General features: G+C 45.1%; 1 protein-coding gene across 2 annotated transcripts in view; it reads right to left on the bottom strand.

Moving 5' to 3' along the window:
* mbd5 (methyl-CpG binding domain protein 5) overlaps nt 1-22,340 on the bottom strand; it is a 55,913-nt gene that overhangs the window by 18,662 nt on the left and 14,911 nt on the right. For both annotated transcript variants that reach the window (XM_085264447.1, XM_085264448.1), the window contains exons 2-5: nt 20,923-21,548; nt 14,385-14,487; nt 8,570-8,741; nt 609-2,996 (exon numbers count right to left, since the gene is read on the bottom strand). In XM_085264447.1, the coding sequence (XP_085120573.1) occupies nt 609-2,996; nt 8,570-8,741; nt 14,385-14,487; nt 20,923-21,035 (2,776 nt within the window). In that variant the 5' untranslated portion in view covers nt 21,036-21,548. The remainder of the gene's footprint in view (nt 1-608; nt 2,997-8,569; nt 8,742-14,384; nt 14,488-20,922; nt 21,549-22,340) is intronic.

Raw genomic sequence — 22,340 nt, 5'->3', positions numbered from 1 at the left:
TTAAGCTGTCTGCATGTAATTCACTATAAGGTTTTTTTCTCCCTCCCACATGCTGCGAACGGATAATTAAAAAAAAAACAAAAAACATTGAATGGCTGATTTGAATGAGTATACCAGTGCAATTTTAGGCACTATGTGGTTTAAAATAACATTTGTTTTTTGGAGGTTATTTAACCATATCGTGATATATATTGTGTATCGTGATGTAGCCAAGAAATATCAAATTAGATTTTCCTCATATTGCCCAGCCCTAATCCCAATCACATTGTCAGACCATTCCCCACTAGTACTTCTCTGGAACACAGGCCACGATGGGAGATTAAATGCATCCCTTCTGAATGATAAAGATTTCACTTCTTTCGTAGCACCAGAGTATTCAACATACATGGCAGTAAATGACACTCTAGTAACGTCTTCCCTTATAGTTTGAGATTGCATAAAATCATACCTTGATAGAGATGGTGTTACCTAGATGGAGGTTTTGAACAATGTGACAGGTTGTAATGAATCCTGAATAAACATTAAGATTATTGATGTTCAGCATTTTCCATACCTTCCTCCTGTTTCTACCTGTCATACAGCTAGAAGTAGGTTTAATCTCATCTCACCTGTCTCGGAGACGCTCTGGGTACAGCTTCCATCACCACCTCCATGTGGAATCACCATGTTAGTCCGTCCCATGCTATGAAGCTGTGAGGGGTGGGGGCCAGGATGCGATAGTGGTGGGGGGTTAGTGTTTGGGCGCCCCAGCGCTATGCCGTCAGGTCCCACCAGTGTGCCGCCTGGCCCCATAGGCCCACAGTTACTCATGGAGGATGCCTGCATCTGAGCCATCATGTCCGGGAACTGGCCTGGACGTGGGCCCAGGTGGCCCCCAGAGGTGTCCATGTTCTGGCAGTGCTGCAGGGTTTCCCCTGGACCCCGCAGCCTCTGCTGGACAAGGAGGTTCTGCTGAGTGCCACCGGGGACCATGCCGGTATTGTCGTTGTAGTGTAGCGGTGCGACTCCTGAAGCGCCGGATGCCGGTCCGGGGTTTAGACCTGGACGATGACCACTGCCTGCCAGGTTGTGAGAACTGTGGCTGCTCATGGACTGAAGAAGCTGGGCCATGGAGGTGTTCGGGTGAAGGTTTCCGAGTCGTCCCACTTTTCGTAGCTGCTCAGTGGCACTGGGGCCCGGCATGTGGTGTCCTCCTATGCCTGGCTTGCTGAGCATGCTATACACCATGTTGTTGTCATGGTTTACGGCACCGCTCCCGGATGATTGCTTTCGTTTGCGCATGGGATCCCTCTGCTGGGCCATGAGCTTGTCTCTGAGAGCTGCCCGGCCGCTCTGGCCCTCAGGAGTGTTGAGCAGCATGGTGGAGTTTGGCGGGAGCATGGGATTTAAAGTGCTGTGTCCTTCCATGCCTCGAGGGCCACTCACGGGGCCAGGATGCCCTCCACCCCCTCCATTACCTCCGCCACCTGCCCCCATGCCTGACATACCAACACCACCAGCAGCCATGCCAGTAGTGCTGTTGCCAGCAGCGCTGAGTTTGTTTTGATTTGCTAGCTGTGCTTTGGCTGCGGCTGACAGGAGGCTGCTGGCGGGGAAGGAAGCGGCATTCTGTTGGTTGAGGATCTGGTTGAGGGGCATCCCCAGGAGTCCCGGGTGACCCTTCTGGGAAGCACTGGGCGTGGCCAGAGAAGATGACGAGGAGGAGGAAGAGGTTGGAGAGTACATGGGATTGCCGTGCTGCTGGGCGCCAATTGAATTTGCCATACCGGGCAGCAGCTGGGAGTCTTTGTACTGATGGAGTGCATCGGTTTTGTTAGTGGAGGGGCTGGAGGGCATGGCGGGCCTGGGAGACCCCATAGCTGATCGAGGGGAACGAGGAGGAACCTTTATGGTGCCACACGGGGCCTGATGTCCCGAGGGCATCGCAAAGTTACCGTGGTCAGAGGAGGTGGAGGATGAACGCGAGCGATGAGGGGAGGCCTCTATTCTCCCAAGCGCAGGCCCAGCCATGTGGACAGGTGAGGTAACAGGGGAGGGAGACATGGAGGAAGCCGGACCACCCTGCTGAGTCCTTTGAACATGGCCACCATGACCCACAGGCCCAGGCTTCACTGTGGGTAACGGTAAGTTGCTTGGCAAGGGAACAATGGCGGGAGGGGGTATGTTTACATTCATCACTGGTACCTGAGAGTGGATGTTAGGCTGGAAGTTGGAGGGTGTTGGGGCATTGGTGGGAGTCAGGCTGACTGGCTTGTTAGGGATGGGGTCCAGGATGCCTAAGGGGTCCTTTTCAGACGTTAACTGCCTTTTCTGGAGGGCACAGGATGGCGGTATGGATGGAGGGGGCGGTACAGGGTGCACAGGGGGCTGTGTTTTATGGTGAAATGTTGCACGGGGCATATCCATACCAGGGGGGAAGTTCCCCCGCGGCATGTTCATGTTAATGACAGGGCTTTTGGCAGTGGCCGTTGGGGAGAGGGGCGTGCTAGTCCTTCCTGTCATGGCACACGATGGCTGGCCCGCTGGGGAGCCGTGAAGCATCACACTAGGCGGGGAAAGAGGTGTCCTAGTGTTTCCGTGGATAGAGGCTGAGCCAGGGCTACCGCCTCCTGGAAACCCACAAGGATTGGTCCTTGTAAAGCCCTCAGGGCTGCCCAGAGTTTCTGTACTGGGAGACTGCGAGCCATCTCCATAAAGCTTAGCACCAGATGGAGGTGGGCTCAACATGCCTCCATACCCGGACCGGTAAGGGGATTTAGGGCCTGGCTCCCCGCTGCCCAGCCTCTGCAGCCTGGGGTACCCAGGGTAATGCTCTGGCTGCTGGGCTCCACCCAACTCCTGGGGTGGATACAGCCTCTGCTGCTGCTGTCCGCCTGCCATCATCACCTTGAAAGGGTTCTTACAGTCAGGGCCAACAGAGTTGGGCACGCCATCGTGGGGTTTAGTCCTTATTGCTCGTTGAGTTGTGGAAAGCACAGCAACCACAGATGATGTACCTTAAAGAGAAAAAAAAAGAAAGAAAAGGAAAGTCTGAGTTAAACCAGGACCAACAGCTTGGAGAAAACATTAGTCAGAAGAAGAAAGTAACTATTATTCACCTCCATGTGTAGTTTAACTCAAAATGTAGGACTTTAATAGGCTGGCAAGTTATTTACCAAGAGAGCCTTCTTCCTTCTTGGAAATATCGCTAGAATAAGACAATTATATACAACATATACAAGATGGCGCTGAAGTGACGGCAGCCTTTCCAAGTAGCTCTGCAACACCACACCTTTTTCTTAACTTTAACTTTTTTTAGACTAGGCTTTAAAACTTTATTTCACCTTCCTCTAGTTACTCTACTTATACCTCTTAGATATAGTGATACAAGATGGATAATGCTCCTCCCTTAGTTATGCTGCAATCCGGTTGTTCAGTCTGACGTCACTAGCCGTGTCTGGGTCTAAACTCCGCTGCAGGTCCATATATCAAACGATCACTATGGCATTACTGAGAGTTGAAAAACTGTCTAAAGTCTTTCATCTTTAATAAAATGATCAGCGTTCTGCTCTACCAGGTGTAACAATTGAGTTTAACATCCAGGCATCCATGAAAACGGAATTTATGACATTTAACGGAGTTAGAAGTTAACAGGAAGTTAGCTCGCTAGCATGTCCTGACTGCGGGGTTTTGGAAACAAATTAAAACGTACAGCTCTGTTATCACTTCCAGCATAAATGAAGACAGAAAACTAAACAGCAGTGATGTTTGTAGGGTTACTGAAGTTGGGCTAGCTGGTATATAATGATGTGCTACGTGACCGCTAGCGACACAGCTATGTTAGCATAATATAAACAAGCTAACTTTTTTTCCACTCGATAAAAGTTAACGTGAGTGTTCTCGGTGGTCAGGAACAAATGTAATCGCATGGCAGGATGCTGTAAAAGGACCAAACTTCAGCCAGGAGAACAACTGAGATAATCCATCCACAATACGAGGTTAGTCATTCATATACTGCTGCATGGGCTGGGCTGTAGTTACATCCTAAGGTTTTAAAAACTGAGCTTAAATAAATGATTAGCGGTAATAAAAGCCGAGGGAGGTCAACAGTGATCACTGACTGTTTTAGGAGCTTTTTGAGATCAAATAGAAGAAAATACATAACATTAAACATGTTAACAACACAAAAGCCATATTAAACGCAGACTACTTTAGACCCGGAAGTAAGATTCGTCGCGTCATCACTGAACAACCGGATAGACGTAGGCTGCCGGGGGATTCCCATGATGCATTGAGTTTTTCCTTTCCAGTCACCTTTCTCACTCACTATGTATTAACAGACCTCTCTGCATTGAATCATACTTGTTATTAACCTCTGTCTCTCTTCCACAGCATGTCTTGTATCCTGTCTTCCTTCTCTCACCCCAACCGGTCGCAGCAGATGACCGCCCCTCCCTGAGCCTGGTTCTGCCGGAGGTTTCTTCCTGTTAAAAGGGAGTTTTTCCTTCCCACTGTCGCCAAAGTGCTTGCTCATAGGGGGTCATATGATTGTTGGGTTTTTCTCTGTATCTATGAAGCGCCTTGAGGCGATTTTTGTTGTGATTTGGCGCTATATAAATAAAATTGAATTGAATTGAATTGAATTAATGCACTTTTTAAAACTTCTGGAACCAGCTCCTTCATCTATTCGAGAGGGAGCTGCTGGCACTAAGAACAAAGGGACAGATCGGCATGCGACACAACATCCCGGCTGAGATAAAGAGGAGCTACAGAGGCTGCAAAGCTGGAGCGAGGAGAGCGGATCACCGGAGGCGATTCAAACCATCAATCCCGACAGTGATAATGGGCAACGTGAACTCGTTACAGAGTGTAGCTTACCGTGAGTGTAGCTTGTTTATCTTCACGGAGACGTGGCTAACCGAGCTAACGCCACAGGCTAACGTAGACCTATGCGGTTTCACATCCGTGAGAGCCGATAGGGACACGCAGGCCAGCGGAAAAAGCAGAGGTGGGGGACTCATTGTCTACGTTAACAACAGATACTGTAACCCTGGACACGTCTCCGTTAAAGTTTCGGTATGCCGCCCGGACCTGAAGCTGCTAGCTGTTAGCTTGCGGCCATATTATCTACCTCAGGAGTTCAGTCATGTGATCTGTGTGTGTGTTTACATCCCTCCGAGGGCCGACGCAGCAGCTGCCTGTGAGAAAATACACACAGTCAAAGCAAGACTTCAGACACAAAACCTCGAGGCTTTCATTATTATATCTGGAGACTTTAATCATGCCACACTGGACTCTACTCTGGCTGCTTTTCACCAGTTTGTGAATTGTCCCACAAGGAGCAACAGGACAATTGACCTACTGTATGCTAATGTGAGCAATGCATACAGAGCCACCCCCCTCCCCCCACTAGGGAAGTCAGACCACAACCTGGTTTACCTACAGCCACAATACACACACCTCGTCCAAAGGCAGCCTGTCACAACGCGCTCCATCCGGAGATGGACCCCAGAAAAGGAGGATGCTCTGAGAGACCGCTATGACACCACAGACTGGGATGTGCTTCTGAGCCCACATGGTGAGGACATAGAGGGGGCGACACACTGTCTTACAGACTACCTCAACTTTTGTGTGGACACAGTCGCCCCTGCTAAGACGGCATGGTGTTATCCTAATAATACTTCCGTGGGTAACACAGGAAGTCAAAGCTGTCCTCAACATGAAGAAGAAGGCTTTCAGGAGCAAAGTGAAGGAGGAGATGAAAGCAGCACAGCAGGAGGTGAAACGGTGCCTGAGGGAAGCAAAGGACACCTACAGGAGGAAGGTGGAGCAGAAGTTGGAGAGGAACAATATGAGGGAGGTCTGGAATGGTGTGAAAACCATCACAGGCCACAACACCAAGAAAAGCACAGTGTGTGTCTGTGGAGAAGGCAAACGAACTCAACAACTTCTTCAACAGATTTGACCAGCCCACAACCCCCCCACCCTCACCCTCACCTTTACTACAGAGTCCTCTCCCCACTCTCCTACCTCCCTCGCTTTCCCCCCTTCCTGACACTATGACACCCCCCTCCTCCAATCCCTCTCTCAGCAGCAAGACATCTCCACCCCCCTCCTCCCAAACATCTCCCAGTGTCACAGTGGATCAGGTCAGGAGACAACTGAGGAAGCTTCGCCCCAGAAAGGCAGCAGGCCCAGACAAGGTGTGTCCTAGGATGCTAAAGGTATGTGCTGCTGAACTTGGGGAGCCGCTACAACGAGTCTTCAATCTCAGTCTGCGACTGGGGAGAGTGCCCGCCCTATGGAAGACATCCTGCATCGTCCCGGTCCCCAAAAGGAACCGGCCCAATGAGCTGAATGACTTCCGACCGGTGGCACTGACGTCACATCTTATGGAGACTCTAGAGTGGCTCTTCCTCAACCTCCTCCGACCACAGGTACAACATGCCCAGGACCCACTACAGTTTGAATACAAGGCAGATGTCGGAGTGGAGGATGCCATCCTGTACCTCCTGCATAGAGCCCACTCACACCTGCATGGGGGAAAAGGCACGGTCAGGATCCTGTTTCTTGACTTTTCCAGTGCCTTTAATACCATCCGGCCCTGTATGCTTCAGGAAAAACTGAACAGGATGGAGGTGGACCCCTGCCTGGTGGCTTGGATCTCCGACTACCTCACCGACAGACCACAGTACGTCAGGCTGAAGGACATCACGTCTGACACTGTGGTCAGCAGCACAGGAGCACCACAGGGAACTGTGCTGTCCCCTCTTCTCTTCACCCTGTACACCTCTGACTTCTGCTACAACTCTGAATTATGCCACATTCAGAAGTTTGCAGATGACACAGCCATCATAGGGTGTATCTGGGATGATCAGGAAGAGGAGTACAGAAGTCTGGTGAGGAACTTTGTCGCATGGAGTCACACAAACCACCTGCAACTCAACACCTCAAAGACTAAGGAACTGGTTGTGGACTTCGGTAGGTCCAGAGAAGGTCCACTGCCGGTTCAGATAGAGGGGGAGGAGGTGGAGGTGGTCAACAAGTACAAGTACCTCGGGCTGTGGGTGGACAATAAACTGGACTGGTCATGCAACACAGAGCACCTGTATAAAAAAGCCCAAAGCCGACTGTACTTCCTCAGGAGGCTGAGGTCTTTTAACATCTGCAGGAAGCTCCTGAGGATGTTTTACCAGTCAGTGGTTGCTGGAGTACTTATCTATGCTGTGGTGTGCTGGGGGAGCAGCACAGCAAAGAAGGACTCATGCAGGCTGGAGAAACTGGTCAGGAAGGCTAGCTCTGTGGTCGGCATGAAGCTGGACACTGGTGACAGTGGCAGAGAAAAGGACACTAAAAAAACTGCTGGAAAATAAGGAAAAATGCTGGGCATCCTCTGCACACGGCCATTAACAACCAGAAGAGTCTGTTCAGTGACAGGTTGCTTCTCCCCAAGACAAGAACTAACAGACTTAAAAACTCCTTTGTCCCACACGCCATCAAACTGTTTAACTCCTCTCTGGAGGGGAGAGGGAGGGGAAACAGGAGGACAAAGGAGGGGGGAACAACTAAGCTGTAGTGCCTCTTCACCTCACTGTGCAATACCTTTTGTGCGATACTTTTGTTAATAGTCAACGGTGCAATAGACTCCATACTTGAAATGTGCAATTCACTTGTATTTTTATTTTTACTCCTATTTATTCTATTTATCCCCTTCGTATATTTTATTTATATATGTCCTTGTATTTATATATATGTGTGTGTGTGTGTATGTATATATATATATATATATATATATATATATATATATATATATATATATATAAAAATATTCTGTAACTCTGTAACTTCTGTCGGTGCTGTGCTTTTGGAAACCGAATTTCCCAGAGGAACCCACCCGAGGGATTAATAAAGTTTTATCTTATCTTATCTCTTAATTCCTAACTCAACGTGATTATGAAACACTTGTGCATTCACTTCAAATGAACCAGATTATTGTGGTGCTCGCTATGCTGGACTCCCTAATAATACAAACTGAGAATAATCTAAAAAGCTCTTAAACACACACCTTTTTAATCTTACATATAACTGACTTTCAGTAGTACAACTGTAAAGGTGGATTGACCATTAGCAGACACAAAACAGATAGGTGATTTCTTGATTATTTTCATATTACTCTATATCTATTACTTCCAAGTTTGTGTCAATAAATTTCTCTCTGCATCTCCCTCTCTCTTCTTTTTCTCTGTTTTATACATCTTAAAGTATGATTTATATATGAATAGACGGTAATTTTAAGTATTTATGATTGTCTTTATTTTCGAGTTCAAATAAAAGTGAGTGGATTTGACAGAATATCACAGAGGCAACGTGAAAGGCCTGAAAACCTCCAAATATTTCATTTGCTTATTGTGTATAAGTTCAGCTAGAATTTTGAACTTCTACAATGGATAAATTACTTACCAAACTCACTGATATTTTCCAAAACTAGGACGTAAATTACATCAACACTGTCCTCTTTCATTTGGATTTATTGGAGCTAACTTCCAAGTGTCCTGACAAATGGTTTCAGAGCTGTAACGTATACTCGTACCTCCTCCTGAACTGGTCAGTGCCAGAGGCGGGTGCGTCTCCATGCTCTTGTGCAGTGTGGCGACAGCCAGCAGCTTCCTCTTGTGAATGCAGAGTTTGGTGACATCTTCGTCTGCTTTCACATCCTCCGCTGTCCTCTGTTTGACAGCTGCCCCGGGGTCGAAGTTGAACACCTGAGGAGATAAATAAAAGTGGATAGAAGTCACTGAACTGACTTGATCATTGTTTTGCTTGTTTACTCACAATCATCAAAGGAGCTTGCAAAGAAAAGCGTCTGGACTTCTTTAAGTTGCTTGAAGATGTTTCACCTCTCATCTGAGAAGCTTCTTCAGTTCTAAGTAGTTTAAGTTTACTCACAATCTTTTTGCTTAATTAATTTACGTTTTGCACCATGTTTCTGTGCTCTCATGCAATGGCCTTTATTGTTAGCCATTTTATTGGTTTTATTCCCCATTTTCTGTCATATATACATATACAGTGGGGCAAAAAAGTATTTAGTCAGCCACCGATTGTGCAAGTTCCCCCACTTAAAATGATGACAGAGGTCAGTAATTTGCACCAGAGGTACACTTCAACTGTGAGAGACAGAATGTGAAAAAAAATTCCATGAATTCACATGGTAGGATTTGTAAAGAATTTATTCGTAAATCAGGGTGGAAAATAAGTATTTGGCCACCTCAAACAAGGAAAATCTCTGGCTCTCACAGACCTGTAACGTCTTCTGTAAGAAGCTTTTCTGTCCCCCACTCGTTACCTGTATGAATGGCACCTGTTTGAACTCATCATCTGTATAAAAGACACCTGTCCACAGCCTCAAACAGTCAGACTCCAAACTCCGCCATGGCCAAGACCAAAGAGCTTTCGAAGGACACCAGGAAAAGTATTGTAGACCTGCACCAGACTGGGAAGAGTGAATCTACAATAGGCAAGCAGCTTGGTGTGAAAAAATCAACTGTGGGAGCAATCATCAGAAAATGGAAGACATACAAGACCACTGATAATCTCCCTCGATCTGGGGCTCCACGCAAGATCTCATCCCGTGGGGTCAAAATGATCATGAGAACGGTGAGCAAAGATCCCAGAACCACACGGGGGGACCTGGTGAATGACCTGCAGAGAGCTGGGACCAAAGTAACAAAGGTCACCATCAGTAACACACTACAACGGCAGGGAATCAAATCCCGCAGTGCCAGACGTGTTCCGCTGCTGAAGCCAGTGCATGTCCAGGCCCGTCTGAAGTTTGCCAGAGAGCACATGGATGATACAGCAGAGGATTGGGAGAATGTCATGTGGTCAGATGAAACCAAAGTAGAACGTTTTGGTATAAAGTCAACTCGTCGTGTTTGGAGGAAGAAGAATACTGAGTTGCATCCCAAGAACACCATACCTACTGTGAAGCATGGGGGTGGAAACATCATGCTATGGGGCTGTTTTTCTGCCAAGGGGACAGGACGACTGATCCGTGTTAAGGACAGAATGAATGGGGCCATGTATCGTGAGATTTTGAGCCAAAACCTCCTTCCATCAGTGAGAACTTTGAAGATGAAACGAGGCTGGGTCTTCCAACATGACAATGATCCAAAACACACCGCCCGGGCAACAAAGGAGTGGCTCTGTAAGGAGCATTTGAAAGTCCTGGAGTGGCCTAGCCAGTCTCCAGACCTCAACCCCATAGAAAATCTGTGGCGGGAGTTGAAAGTCCGTGTTGCTCGGCGACAGCCCCAAAACATCACTGCTCTCGAGAAGATCTGCATGGAGGAATGGGCCAAAATACCAGCTACTGTGTGTGCAAACCTGGTAAAGACCTATAGTAAACGTTTGACCTCTGTTATTGCCAACAAAGGTTATGTTACAAAGTATTGAGTTGTATTTTTGTTATTGACCAAATACTTATTTTCCACCCTGATTTACGAATAAATTCTTTACAAATCCTACCATGTGGATTCATGGATTTTTTTTTCACATTCTGTCTCTCACAGTTGAAGTGTACCTCTGGTGCAAATTACTGACCTCTGTCATCATTTTAGGTGGGGGAACTTGCACAATCGGTGGCTGACTAAATACTTTTTTGCCCCACTGTATATCATATACACTGTTAATCAAATTCACCATACCCAGGATGCCTTTTTCATATCTGTCTTTATTTATCAACACATTATCAATCGGGTCAAGCGGTCACACAAAGGTTGAGCACCTCCCCAATGAGAAAAAAAGTGAAGTGCACTGGCAGCACAACAACTGGTTTTACAAAGGAAGATAAAACTGATATAAAACGACATAAAGCAGACTGAAACCAGCACAGCTGCTGCAGACAGCTCAGCAGACTGCGAGTGAGAGTGAAGCGCATTAAAAGCACCGTGTGAATGTGAGAGAGCTTTAAGTGCTTTGGTCAGTACGACTAAAAAGGTGCTGCTGTAATACTAAAGTTTAGCCTATTTGTATCCAGGAAAAAAAAAACCTGACAGCAGAGATCAACTGGGACCTCTATCATTAAGGTTCCAGTCACATCAGAGCAAGCAGTCTTCTCATGACTAGTAAAAGAGCTAACTTGTCATCCAGGAGTTGAGCATGCAACCTCTGGGCAACACTTTCAATCTCAAGATCACTATACAGGCAACCTGTCTTCAAACAATCACAGTCCAACTCAGATTGACTGCAATCACCCTCAGATTGGTGAAGGTTTGCAAACAACTGCCAAATAATTTATAAACACAGTCCGATTGCCAACATATGCCTGAGTTTCACTTCTGCAGGGAGTCTTTGCAGAGCCAGGTTTTCTTTTTTTTTTTGTTTGCTTTTTAACTTCTTCATAAAATTCTAATGTCCATTTCAGTAGTTTCAGCAATCTCCCAGTAGGAACTCCATATTTACATTGATTATTATTCTTTAAACTGAGGTGATGATTGTTTGTCTCATTGATAAATAAAAAACTGTAGCTGGAAATGCACAGGAGGAGCTAACGGTGCAGAACAGGTTGCTCACAATAGTTGTTGGCTGCTTCAATCCAACACATTTCTTGGGAGGTGCAACTCAGGTTACAGCATAGGATTTTCAGTTATGTTGTAAGTTAGGACGTACATTTCCGGCAGAAGTCTAAATACTATAATCAATCTGAGTCAGTCTGTAAAAACGAGTGCAGACTGACAACTACTTCCTGCAACGCAACTCTTTGCAGTAGGGGACTAAATGTAACTGGTTGTATTCCGATTGTATCACTATATAAAAGAAAGGGTGTAGAACACCTATGGCTGCTATAATTTTATTAATACTGCAGGTCTGCAATCACTGTTTTCCTCAGTCTGATTGTAGCACGAAACAGAGTTGTTTTCATTACACTAAAGGTTAATATTTCGAAACTTCTTTTTTTTTTTAATGTGAACGACAAACACTGGTGTTTGAGGCTATTCGCAACGCTAATAAAAGGTCAACAACTGCCCTTGTTTGCCCAGAGGGATCTTTTAGGAATGATGACACCATTTTCCAGAGAAATTACTGGTGAGTGCAAGCTGATTTCATACCCGTTAATGTCAAATCTTAAACAAAGCTTGCTAAGGAGCAGCTTAATTCTCCAGCATAGGTTACTATAGTTATGAGAAGTAAACCTTCATCTTCCTAACACTGAAATTTCCTCACTGCGCCCAAATCCTGCTTCAGAGTGCAGGCCTCAGGTAAAGCCAGCATGCCACAACAATGCCCAGTCATCCGAGAGTGGCTGGGGAAGGATCTTCAAGGAATCGTCCAAGAAATTCCTGTGAATATCAAATAGTATTTTTCCTTGACATACCTGTGCAAAATCAGTACGCATGAAAAACCCTGCTTAAACAGTCCTCTTAGATCAGTGCACACAGAAACATAGATATCCACCCATCCATCCAGTCACCCGTGGGCTTCTAGAGCAACTGCAATTCTTTCAAGAGAAAACTGGGATCTCCTGTGATCATGGATTCACAGATAACAGTAAGCTTATTATCACGCTTTGCAACTAATCAGAGCTCCCCACAAAAAAAGGAAAAGAAAAAAAAGAAAGAAAAGAAAGCATGCTGTGGGCCCAGAATAAGGATGGTGAGGATCAGTTTTGAGGCCAGGAAGCTGCTTCCCCAAGCCACGTGACCACCCCTGAATATTATGTAAATCACATCCAGGTCTGGCAGCACACTATATTTTCCTCACGCTCATCATCTCTTGGGGCTGTCTTAACAGCACAGGCTGTGATGTACATAGACTAAATCGCAGATAAACATGGAGGCAGCGGCTCTCCCAAGCACCTCATGATATGAGATATGTGATATCCCACATCTTAAGACGGTTAAGATGTAAAATTGAACTAATGTTTAAGACCAGAAAATGAGTCTTAAAAAATATTTGCATCTTCATTTTCAGATACTAAGAAGACAGCAGGGAGGGGGGCACTCATAAGGGAAGACGTGCAGCTACAAAATCATTCTGATAATGGTGTGGAGTGTTGGGGACAAATTTAGCATCAGGAAGGATAATCGGTCAGATTACCCCGTGTAATGTGACGCCTCACATAACCCCAACATTTGTAGTTTGGTCCTACAGAGATCAGTGGGTCAGCTTGGGTTCATTTCATACATCCTAAGTATGAAATAGGAGAGGATTATGCTACAGGAGAGCTTTTCCTGTATACTCTTTTATAATTTCACTCCTGCAATTCACTCTAAGCCACACTGATTTGAGTCTCTGCACACTTTGAAGAATAAAACTTCAGAACCACCATTCAAAGCTGTCAGAGCAGACAATAGAGGCAGTGGTCCTGAAAGGAAACTAGAAGACTCTAAAGTAGAAACTTTGTGACCATACATAACAAAGTAGTTTTTGGAGTTTCTCATCCCGTAGACTCCCAACTCTTCCATTTTGAGCCCAGTATAGGGGACCACCAAAACAACCGCCTAATTGGCATTATCGGTAAGGAAAACTGGAAAGACTGGATGCTAATGGTTTAGCAGCAAGTGAACTTTCAAAATAAGAGTGTGGGGAGTGTCCACTCTAGGGAGTGGCCTAAAAACTGGTTGCCAACCACCTCACTTATTGCCAATGGCTGCACAAACACCGTGGTCCAGTGACGAAGTGAAGATGCTTACTTTCGGTTTAGCAGCAGGCACACCATCACCTTTATACCTACCACATCCTACATTTTTGTGTTGTTTTTGTTGCATATACAAATGACATGACGGGTCTTTTGGCAGTGTTGCTTTAACAGCCCAAAGCACTGAATTGTAATGGAAAACGACTGAAACAGAGTAGAATTGAGTGGAGAAGGTACTAGTGGAAAAGAGGCATATGTAGCAGTGCTATATATGCCTCCTGCTTTCCTGTCCATTCTGTGTTTATACTGCACTGTAAAATAACGGCCCAAAAAATGCCAAAGATGAGATTTAACTTGTGATTTTGTTTAATAGGATAAAACTGACAGTTTGTATAAATAAATGTAATTTTTGCTTATACAGTTTGTGTTTTTCCTTTCTGCATAACAATAACTGAAAACTGTGATGGTGTTACATTAAATCTCTACTGTAAATAAAGGAAACAGCAGTTATCACTGTACACTCAAGTTGCCTGATGATTAGAGCTCTGAAAGGAGCCTGTACAAACAAACACCACACACCAGTTTAAATTTAGGGGTCCTTGTTTAGCCGTAATTTGTGGACAACAGAATTTTAATTTCCGTCGCAGATTGGCTCCTCCATCTTAATCTCTAAATAGCGAATCATCTGGAGCTCAGATTGGAGCAGCTGTAAAAATCTCACTGTGTTTTAATCAGAGCCAAAAGAAAACAAATAAATAAATAAATATACCTTTTGGAGGATGAGTGGGCACTCCAGGCCGCATTTGCAGGTTCCATCTGTCAGCAGGTAGGTCCTCACCTGCTCCAAGCTGGACAGCACCGAGCCACTGGGACTGCACACAGAGAACAACAACAAGGTGAGGCTGAAGCTGAAGCTGGCAATGATCCACAGCAAAAATGCTCCTTCTGGGAAGCTTGCTGAAACACCCGTTTGAAATAAGATTCAACATTTTTAGACTGGAGCTCCTGAACACTGATCTTTAGTGTTAACGTGGAAGAAGAAAAGAAACACGATGGACACAAACTTTTTTTTCCCCTTCTCTGAGGCAGGTTAGCAGCTCCTTCAGACTGTTTTTGGATAGTAGTTAGCATGAAATCAACCGCGGAGGAATAATCTCCATCTACATGTATTAAAACACCTGACCTGAACAATATATATGCACTTTACATGAAGACAGAAAATAATTAGATTAGATAGAACTTTATTAATCCCTCGGGTGGGTTCCTCTGGGAAATTCGATTTCCAAAAAAGCACAGCACCGACAGAAGTTACAGAATATATATATATATATATATATATATATACACACACACACACACACACACACACATATATATAAATACAGAGACAATATAAATAAAATATATGAAGGGGATAAATAGAATAAATAGGAATAAAAAATAAAAATACAAGTGAATTGCACATTTCAAGTATTGAGGTCTATTGCACTGTTGACTATTTACAAAAAGTATTGCACAAGGTATTGTACAGTGAGGTGAAGAGGCACTACAGCTTAGTTGTTCCCCCCTCCTTTGTCCTCCTGTTTCCCCTCCCTCTCCCCTCCAGAGAGGAGTTAAACAGTCTGATGGCGTGTGGGACAAAGGAGTTTTTAAGTCTGTTAGTTCTTGTCTTTGGGAGAAGCAACCTGTCACTGAACAGACTCTTCTGGTTGTTAATGGCCGTGTGCAGAGGATGCCTGGCATTGTCCATAATGTCCATCAGTTTCTTTAATGTCCTTTTCTCTGCCACTGTCACCAGAGTGTCCAGCTTCATGCCGACCACAGAGCTAGCCCTCCTGATCAGTTTCTCCAGCCTGGATGAGTCCTTATTTGCTGTGCTGCTCCCCCAGCACACCACAGCATAGAAAAGTACTCCAGCAACCACTGACTGGTAAAACATCCTCAGGAGCTTCCTGCAGATGTTAAAAGACCTCAGCCTCCTGAGGAAGTACAGTCGGCTTTGGGCTTTTTTATACAGGTGCTCTGTGTTGCATGACCAGTCCAGTTTATTGTCCACCCACAGCCCGAGGTACTTGTACTTGTTGACCACCTCCACCTCCTCCCCCTCTATCTGAACTGGCAGTGGACCTTCTCTGGACCTCCCGAAGTCCACAACCAGTTCCTTAGTCTTTGAGGTGTTGAGTTGCAGGTGGTTTGTGTGACTCCATGCGACAAAGTTCCTCACCAGACTTCTGTACTCCTCTTCCTGATCATCCCAGATACACCCCATGATGGCTGTGTCGTCTGCAAACTTCTGAATGTGGCATAATTCAGAGTTGTAGCAGAAGTCAGAGGTGTACAGGGTGAAGAGAAGAGGGGACAGCACAGTTCCCTGTGGTGCTCCTGTGCTGCTGACCACTGTGTCAGACGTGATGTCCTTCAGCCTGACGTACTGTGGTCTGTCGGTGAGGTAGTCGGAGATCCAAGCCACCAGGCAGGGGTCCACTTCCATCCTGTTCAGTTTTTCCTGAAGCATACAGGGCCGGATGGTATTAAAGGCACTGGAAAAGTCAAGAAACAGGATCCTGACCGTGCCTTTTCCCCCATGCAGGTGTGAGTGGGCTCTGTGTAGGAGGTACAGGATGGCATCCTCCACTCCGACATCTGCCTTGTATGCAAACTGTAGTGGGTCCTGGGCATGTTGTACCTGTGGTCGGAGGAGGTTGAGGAAGAGCCGCTCTAGAGTCTTCATAAGATGTGACGTCAGTGCCACCGGTCGGAAGTCATTCAGCTCATTGGGCCGGTTCTTTTTGGGGACCAGGACGATGCAGGATGTCTTCCATAGGGCGGGCACTCTCCCCAGTCGCAGACTGAGGTTGAAGACTCGTTGTAGCGGCTCCCCAAGTTCAGCAGCACACGCCTTTAACATCCTAGGACACACCTTGTCTGGGCCTGCTGCCTTTCTGGGGCGAAGCTTCCTCAGTTGTCTCCTGACCTGATCCACTGTGACACTGGGAGATGTTTGGGAGGAGGGGAGGGGGGGAGATGTCTTGCTGCTGAGAGAGGGATTGGAGGAGGGGGGTGTCATGGTGTCAGGAAGGGGGGGAAGCGAGGGAGGTAGGAGAGTGGGGATTGGACTCTGTAGTGAAGGTGAGGGTGAGGGTGGGGGGGTTGTGGGCTGGTCAAACCTGTTGAAGAAGTTGTTGAGTTCGTTTGCCTTCTCCACAGTCCCCCCCACTGTGCTTTTCTTGGTGTTGTGGCCTGTGATGGTTTTCACACCATTCCAGACCTCCCTCATATTGTTCCTCTCCAACTTCTGCTCCACCTTCCTCCTGTAGGTGTCCTTTGCTTCCCTCAGGCAGCGTTTCACCTCCCGCTGTGCTGCTTTCATCTCCTCCTTCACTTTGCTCCTGAAAGCCTTCTTCTTCATGTTGAGGACAGCTTTGACTTCCTGTGTTACCCACGGTTTGTTATTAGGATAACACCGTACTGTCTTAGCAGGGGCGACCGTGTCCACACAAAAGTTGAGGTAGTCTGTAAGACAGTGTGTCGCCCCCTCTATGTCCTCACCATGTGGGCTCAGGAGCACATCCCAGTCATTATTGTCATTTACTTTCTCTTCATTTGTCTTTCCTCAAGGAAAATTGTGAAAATGTGGTTGTCTTAATAATGTGCTTCCCCTTTTTTGCTACATTTAGGCATAGTCAGGACAACATGAGCATCATAATGGTAAAGGAAAGGTGATTTAAGTGACTTAATGTGGCAAGGTTATTGGTCTGGGTATTTCAGAAACCATCACTAGAGTTTAGAGAAGATGACCTAAAAAACAGAAATTATCCAGTGAGCGGCATTTCTCTGGGAGAAAATATCTTGTTGATGTCAGAGGTCAGAGGAGAAAGGCCAGACTGTTTCAAGCTCACAGGAAGGTAGCAGTAACTCAAACAACTACTCATTACAACCCAGATGTGCAGAAGAGCATCTCTGAATATGGATCAAATTCTCCAGTGCCTTGTTTAATCTATGACATGAAGCATTATGGCAGTTCTGGAGGCACACATTATGCAAAGTGTATCTAATACTTCAGTACACTTCTGTGAGCCATTTTGTGTACAGAAGCTACGCAATCAAGTACTTTTATTGTGAAAGGATGGAACACATGCACAGGACAAATTCGGTTTCTGGGTGATAATTGTTTTTAATCTAGGCCTAATATGCCTTTGTATCTTTACACTGGTTAAAGAAAGGAGAAACTTAGACATATAGGTTATTATGCAATGTTCTTACTAGTCGCGGCAGCTTGAGATAAAATTAGCCTGCATGTGGCCCATGTAATAATAAAAGGAGTCATCCCTGAAGCAAAAGCATGCTTTCAAATGTAAAAGAACATCAGCAAATACAAGTGTGCTGTGACAGTATCAGGCCACGGTCACAGACAGGATTCTTTCCAACACCCAAAATAAACCTGACACCAGCCAACTGCTTCGGTTCATTGTGGTTGGTGAGCGCACGTGCCGGGAAGGACACCAAGTCACAGCCTACAAGGATTCGACTCATCGGAGGAGACCGACGAGTAGCAGTCGCTTTGTTAGTCATTTCACTGTCTGCAGCTTACCTGTGTCCGTGGGCTGATCAGTGGAGAAATTTGTGTGTCTAGTTCATGCCAAATGGAAACTAAATCAGGTGACTGTGACTGGACACAGGAAGCATCATCATCAAAGAGTTGCCATGCTTCTGCTCATCGATCAGTTAGAGAAACTCTACCCTGTGTGCACAGTAAACAAGCCTGCTGGGTGCTTTTTGAATTCAAATGACTGGGACCAAAACCTGACGCTTACCTTTGATACATGACATCAATCACCTCCGTTGTTCGTGAACACACTTTTAGTCATGATATAGACTAGGGCTGCACGATTTGCATGAAATGAGAATCACGATTTTTTGGCTTAGAATTGAGATCACGATTCTCTCACGATTTTCTTTTCCAGTATAAATATTTATTGCACTTATTAACTGCACATCAACTTCGTAACAGTTGAGACTGAACATAAAAACAATAAATAAACATAAAAACAACAAATGTCTCACGTTTTGTTGTTGCTGCAAAATGTTGTACTGCTTGAAATTCTGTCTCCACCATTGCTCGACGCTGCGTGTATAGAGCAGGTAGTGCAACAATAGAAAAAAATAGTTGCGGGACGGCACTGTGTAGCGTTTGTCTAGGGTGTTGATCATTTTCCTAAATCCCTCGTTCTGCACAGTGTTGATGGGAGCCATATCTTTGGTCAGGTGATAAGTGATAGCCTCCGTAATTTCTTTGTGCCTGCGGGAGTTCGACAGGTATGGGGAAGCGCTGTATAAGGTTCCCGTTGTTGATGTTTGGGTGGTTGACCGGGACAGATTTTCTCCTGTCACTTTCTCGTCATCCCTGACGTGCTCTCCGTTGTTTTTTCCCTGCTAATTTTAGCATCACATGGCACAGCTTCTGTATCACGTAGTATAAGGCTCCGCCCTTGTCATTTGTTGAGCAGGAAGAGTGAGCGCTTGTTTTCATGCAGATTACGTCCCGGACCAAAATGCGGTACAATCGCCGTCTTTTTTTTTTCTTTTTTTAAAAAATCATTGTCATTTGGAAATGAGATCGCACATAAGTATGAATCGAGATCGCGATTTTCTAACGATTAATCGTGCAGCCCTAATATAGACTAGTGGTAATAATGAGCTGATAGATGTGGCGACAATTTTCATTTCTTCTTGACTCTTATAGGAACAAAATGATGCAATTTAAGATTGATTTAAAAAGACTGATACTCGATTGGTGGACGCCAGGGGTTAGACTTTCAGCCATTTAGCCCCACACATACACTCATTAAGAACATGACTGTCATGGTAATTTGGGGCAAAACAAGTTTGGATTTTTTTAATAATCCACACAGGCTCAAACATATACATACAGGCTCAAAATCTTTTAATAAGTGGTGCTGAAGGTTCTATGATGTCTCAACTTGGCTTTTTCTTTTTAGTGATCACAATTGACTAAAACTGGTAATTTCTTTGCAGCACGGAAAGGATTTGTTTAACAGCCCTTATTGGACTTACAAATGCTCAGAACAGTGGGGGAAGTCTATTGTAGCGGTCCCCAACCCCTGGGCCTCATCCGTGAGTCATTTGGTACCGTGCCGCGAGAGATGAGGCTCGGGTGTGAAATTTATGGTTTTCAGGGTTTTTATCGGTTTTGTATCGTCATTTTTTATTGTTTTTATCATTAACTTTGTTTCCCTGAGTCTTTTTCCATGTTTTATGAATAAATCTTCTTTTTTTGGTAATGGTACTGGCTTTATTTTGTTGTATTTATGCGCGACACCTTGAATGTCCGTGAAAATGTCGTCAGACATAAACCGGGCCGTGGTGCAAAAAAGGTTGCGGACCGCTGGTCTAAGGAACTCACTGAAGATCTAAGAAGGAGAATTGTAGATTTACACAAGTTAGGAAGGTCTAAATAACTGCAGACTCGAAGATCATCAGTTCAAACAATTGTAAGTACAAGTTATTCAGATGTGGAAAAAGACCCAAACTGTCACACAGGAAATTGGCTAGGATCTTCAGAAACAGCACAGAAACTACCAAGGTTCAAGCCTGACATGAACTGGAAACCTCTGGAACACCAGAGAGGGTGCCAATTGAGAAAGAAACCCCTGCTCCAATATAGACCTCTTTTTTTAACGTTTATTATGTGGCAAGACAACGATTGAACTTATATCGTTGCCTTGAGTTATAGTTGGAGTAAAGATGAGGCTTTCAAACCCAAGAACACTGCACCAACTGTCAAGCATGGTGGTGGTAGCATCATTCTCTGGGCCTGTTTTGCTGACAGTGGTAAAGGTGCACTGCACAAAGTGGATAAAAATCAAAAGTGGATGGATGAAACTTGGATTTCAGATGTAACTAAGTTTCTGAAATGGCCTTCCCAAATCCCCTATATATGCAAGTATATAGACAGTATAACAGAGCCTGTATTTATATATACTTTTGACCGTGTGTGGATTAGAGAAAATACAAAATAAATTGAAACTTGGGCACCCAGTACTTGTTTTATCAAGTCATTAAAGATGTATGCTATACAATCATTCCAGAACAAAGAACAGCTTAAAGAAATCATTAAAAGCCAGAAATTATCATGACATTCATGCCCATAATTAGTTTAAACATTTTATTAAACAGCTTTCAGTCTAAATGTACTGAACATGTGCAGTGGTTCACAGATATATTTCTCTTAATCTGTAGCCATGTTTGCTTTGAAATCTCTGATGGTTTTGATCTCATTTTCTTACCTTATGTACACGACCCCTCCACCATGCTCTGTCTTGCGCTGCCAGCCAATGGGGACCTGGACAGGGACGGCCTGCCTCTCATCTCCTGCCTCGCAGTCCTTTCCGCCATTCATTGCTCCGCTGGTTTTACGCTCGACACCTCAGAGGTATATATATCAGACATCAACCAGTGTCTTCGCAATGCGCGTCATGTTTGTCTTCCAAAGCCGTGGCCGAGGTGGCGATAGGAGGGAGGGTTCAGGATGATGAATATTCACTTCAGAGTGGGAGTGTGCTCTCAGGTGGAGCTGATGGGGGATGGGGGTGCAGGGTGGGTAGGGTGAGGCGAGCTCACGGCAGACCCTACCCTTTGAGCTGCTTCATGGCCACGGTGCTGAACGGCGGGTGGACTTCCATTACTGCAGCTCGTCATTCGGAGCCATCCGACTCAGGAGGGGAGAAGGAGGAGGGGTGGGGGGTTGGGGTGAGGAATCGGCTGTGCGTTGAGGGGAGAGTCGCTTTACTTTTAATTTTTCACCATTTGTCTCTCACCGCCCAGAACAGGCTCCCCTCAGGCGGACATGTTGCGGACCATGTTCAACATATTGGTTCCCAAATGCAGTTGGGTAGTGGTATTCCCATGGTTCCTTTGAGGGCAGAGGAGAAAAGACAGAGGTGTAAGAACAAGAAACAAAGAATTACACATCAAAAATATTTAACAGGCGTACAGCCCTAATAGAAAATGATTTCTTAGTTAACAAAAGCACATCAAGAGCGCAACTCCCCCGAAGGGCAAGGGCTTCAGCTGCAGGGCGTTGCATTGAAAAGATAAAGTCCGTTGTACAGCCCTCCCCATGCCCGTTCATGAAACATTATACTTGATATGGTTTCCTTCTTTAATTTTTTAAAAATTTTTTGTATCCAGGTTTAAGTTTTACCTTGGGTGCTAACAATGAAGGTCAAGGCCAAATAATTACCCAATCCAGGTACTCATGTACCCGAAGGCCTAGTATATTGTTGTGAAATTGTGGGTAATATAAAGTTTTTAAGTTTTTTTAAAATTTGGTGTCACCTTGACCTGATTTTCATGAAAATTAAATCAGCTTGAGCTGTTGTTGGTATCTACCATCACATAAAATTTGAAAATTATATCTTGTAAACTGTGAAGACTAAACTGCTAACAAAAACACAGACAGACAAACGGAACTAATTACATACTCCCTCTTTTTGGAGGGGAGAGTAAAAAGGTAATATCTAAGCCACAAAGCCTATTGTTCAGAACTAATTTAAGAAATTTAACCCCCATGATGCACTCTAATTTACTTTGGGGCGATACGGGGAAATACAGGGAATAACAAAACTCTGCAGTTATATCTAAATAATTTCTCGTGGCTCAATGGACAGTTAAAATTAGGGTGGGGCCACTCTGATATGTCGAT

The sequence above is a fragment of the Mchenga conophoros genome, linkage group LG23 (genome assembly GCF_057382185.1).
Source record: "Mchenga conophoros isolate Kocher_MC1m ecotype Shallow Benthic linkage group LG23, M_conophoros_male_GT1.1, whole genome shotgun sequence".
Taxonomy (NCBI): Eukaryota; Metazoa; Chordata; class Actinopteri; order Cichliformes; family Cichlidae; genus Mchenga; species Mchenga conophoros.
This window is presented reverse-complemented; position numbering and strand designations above follow the sequence as displayed.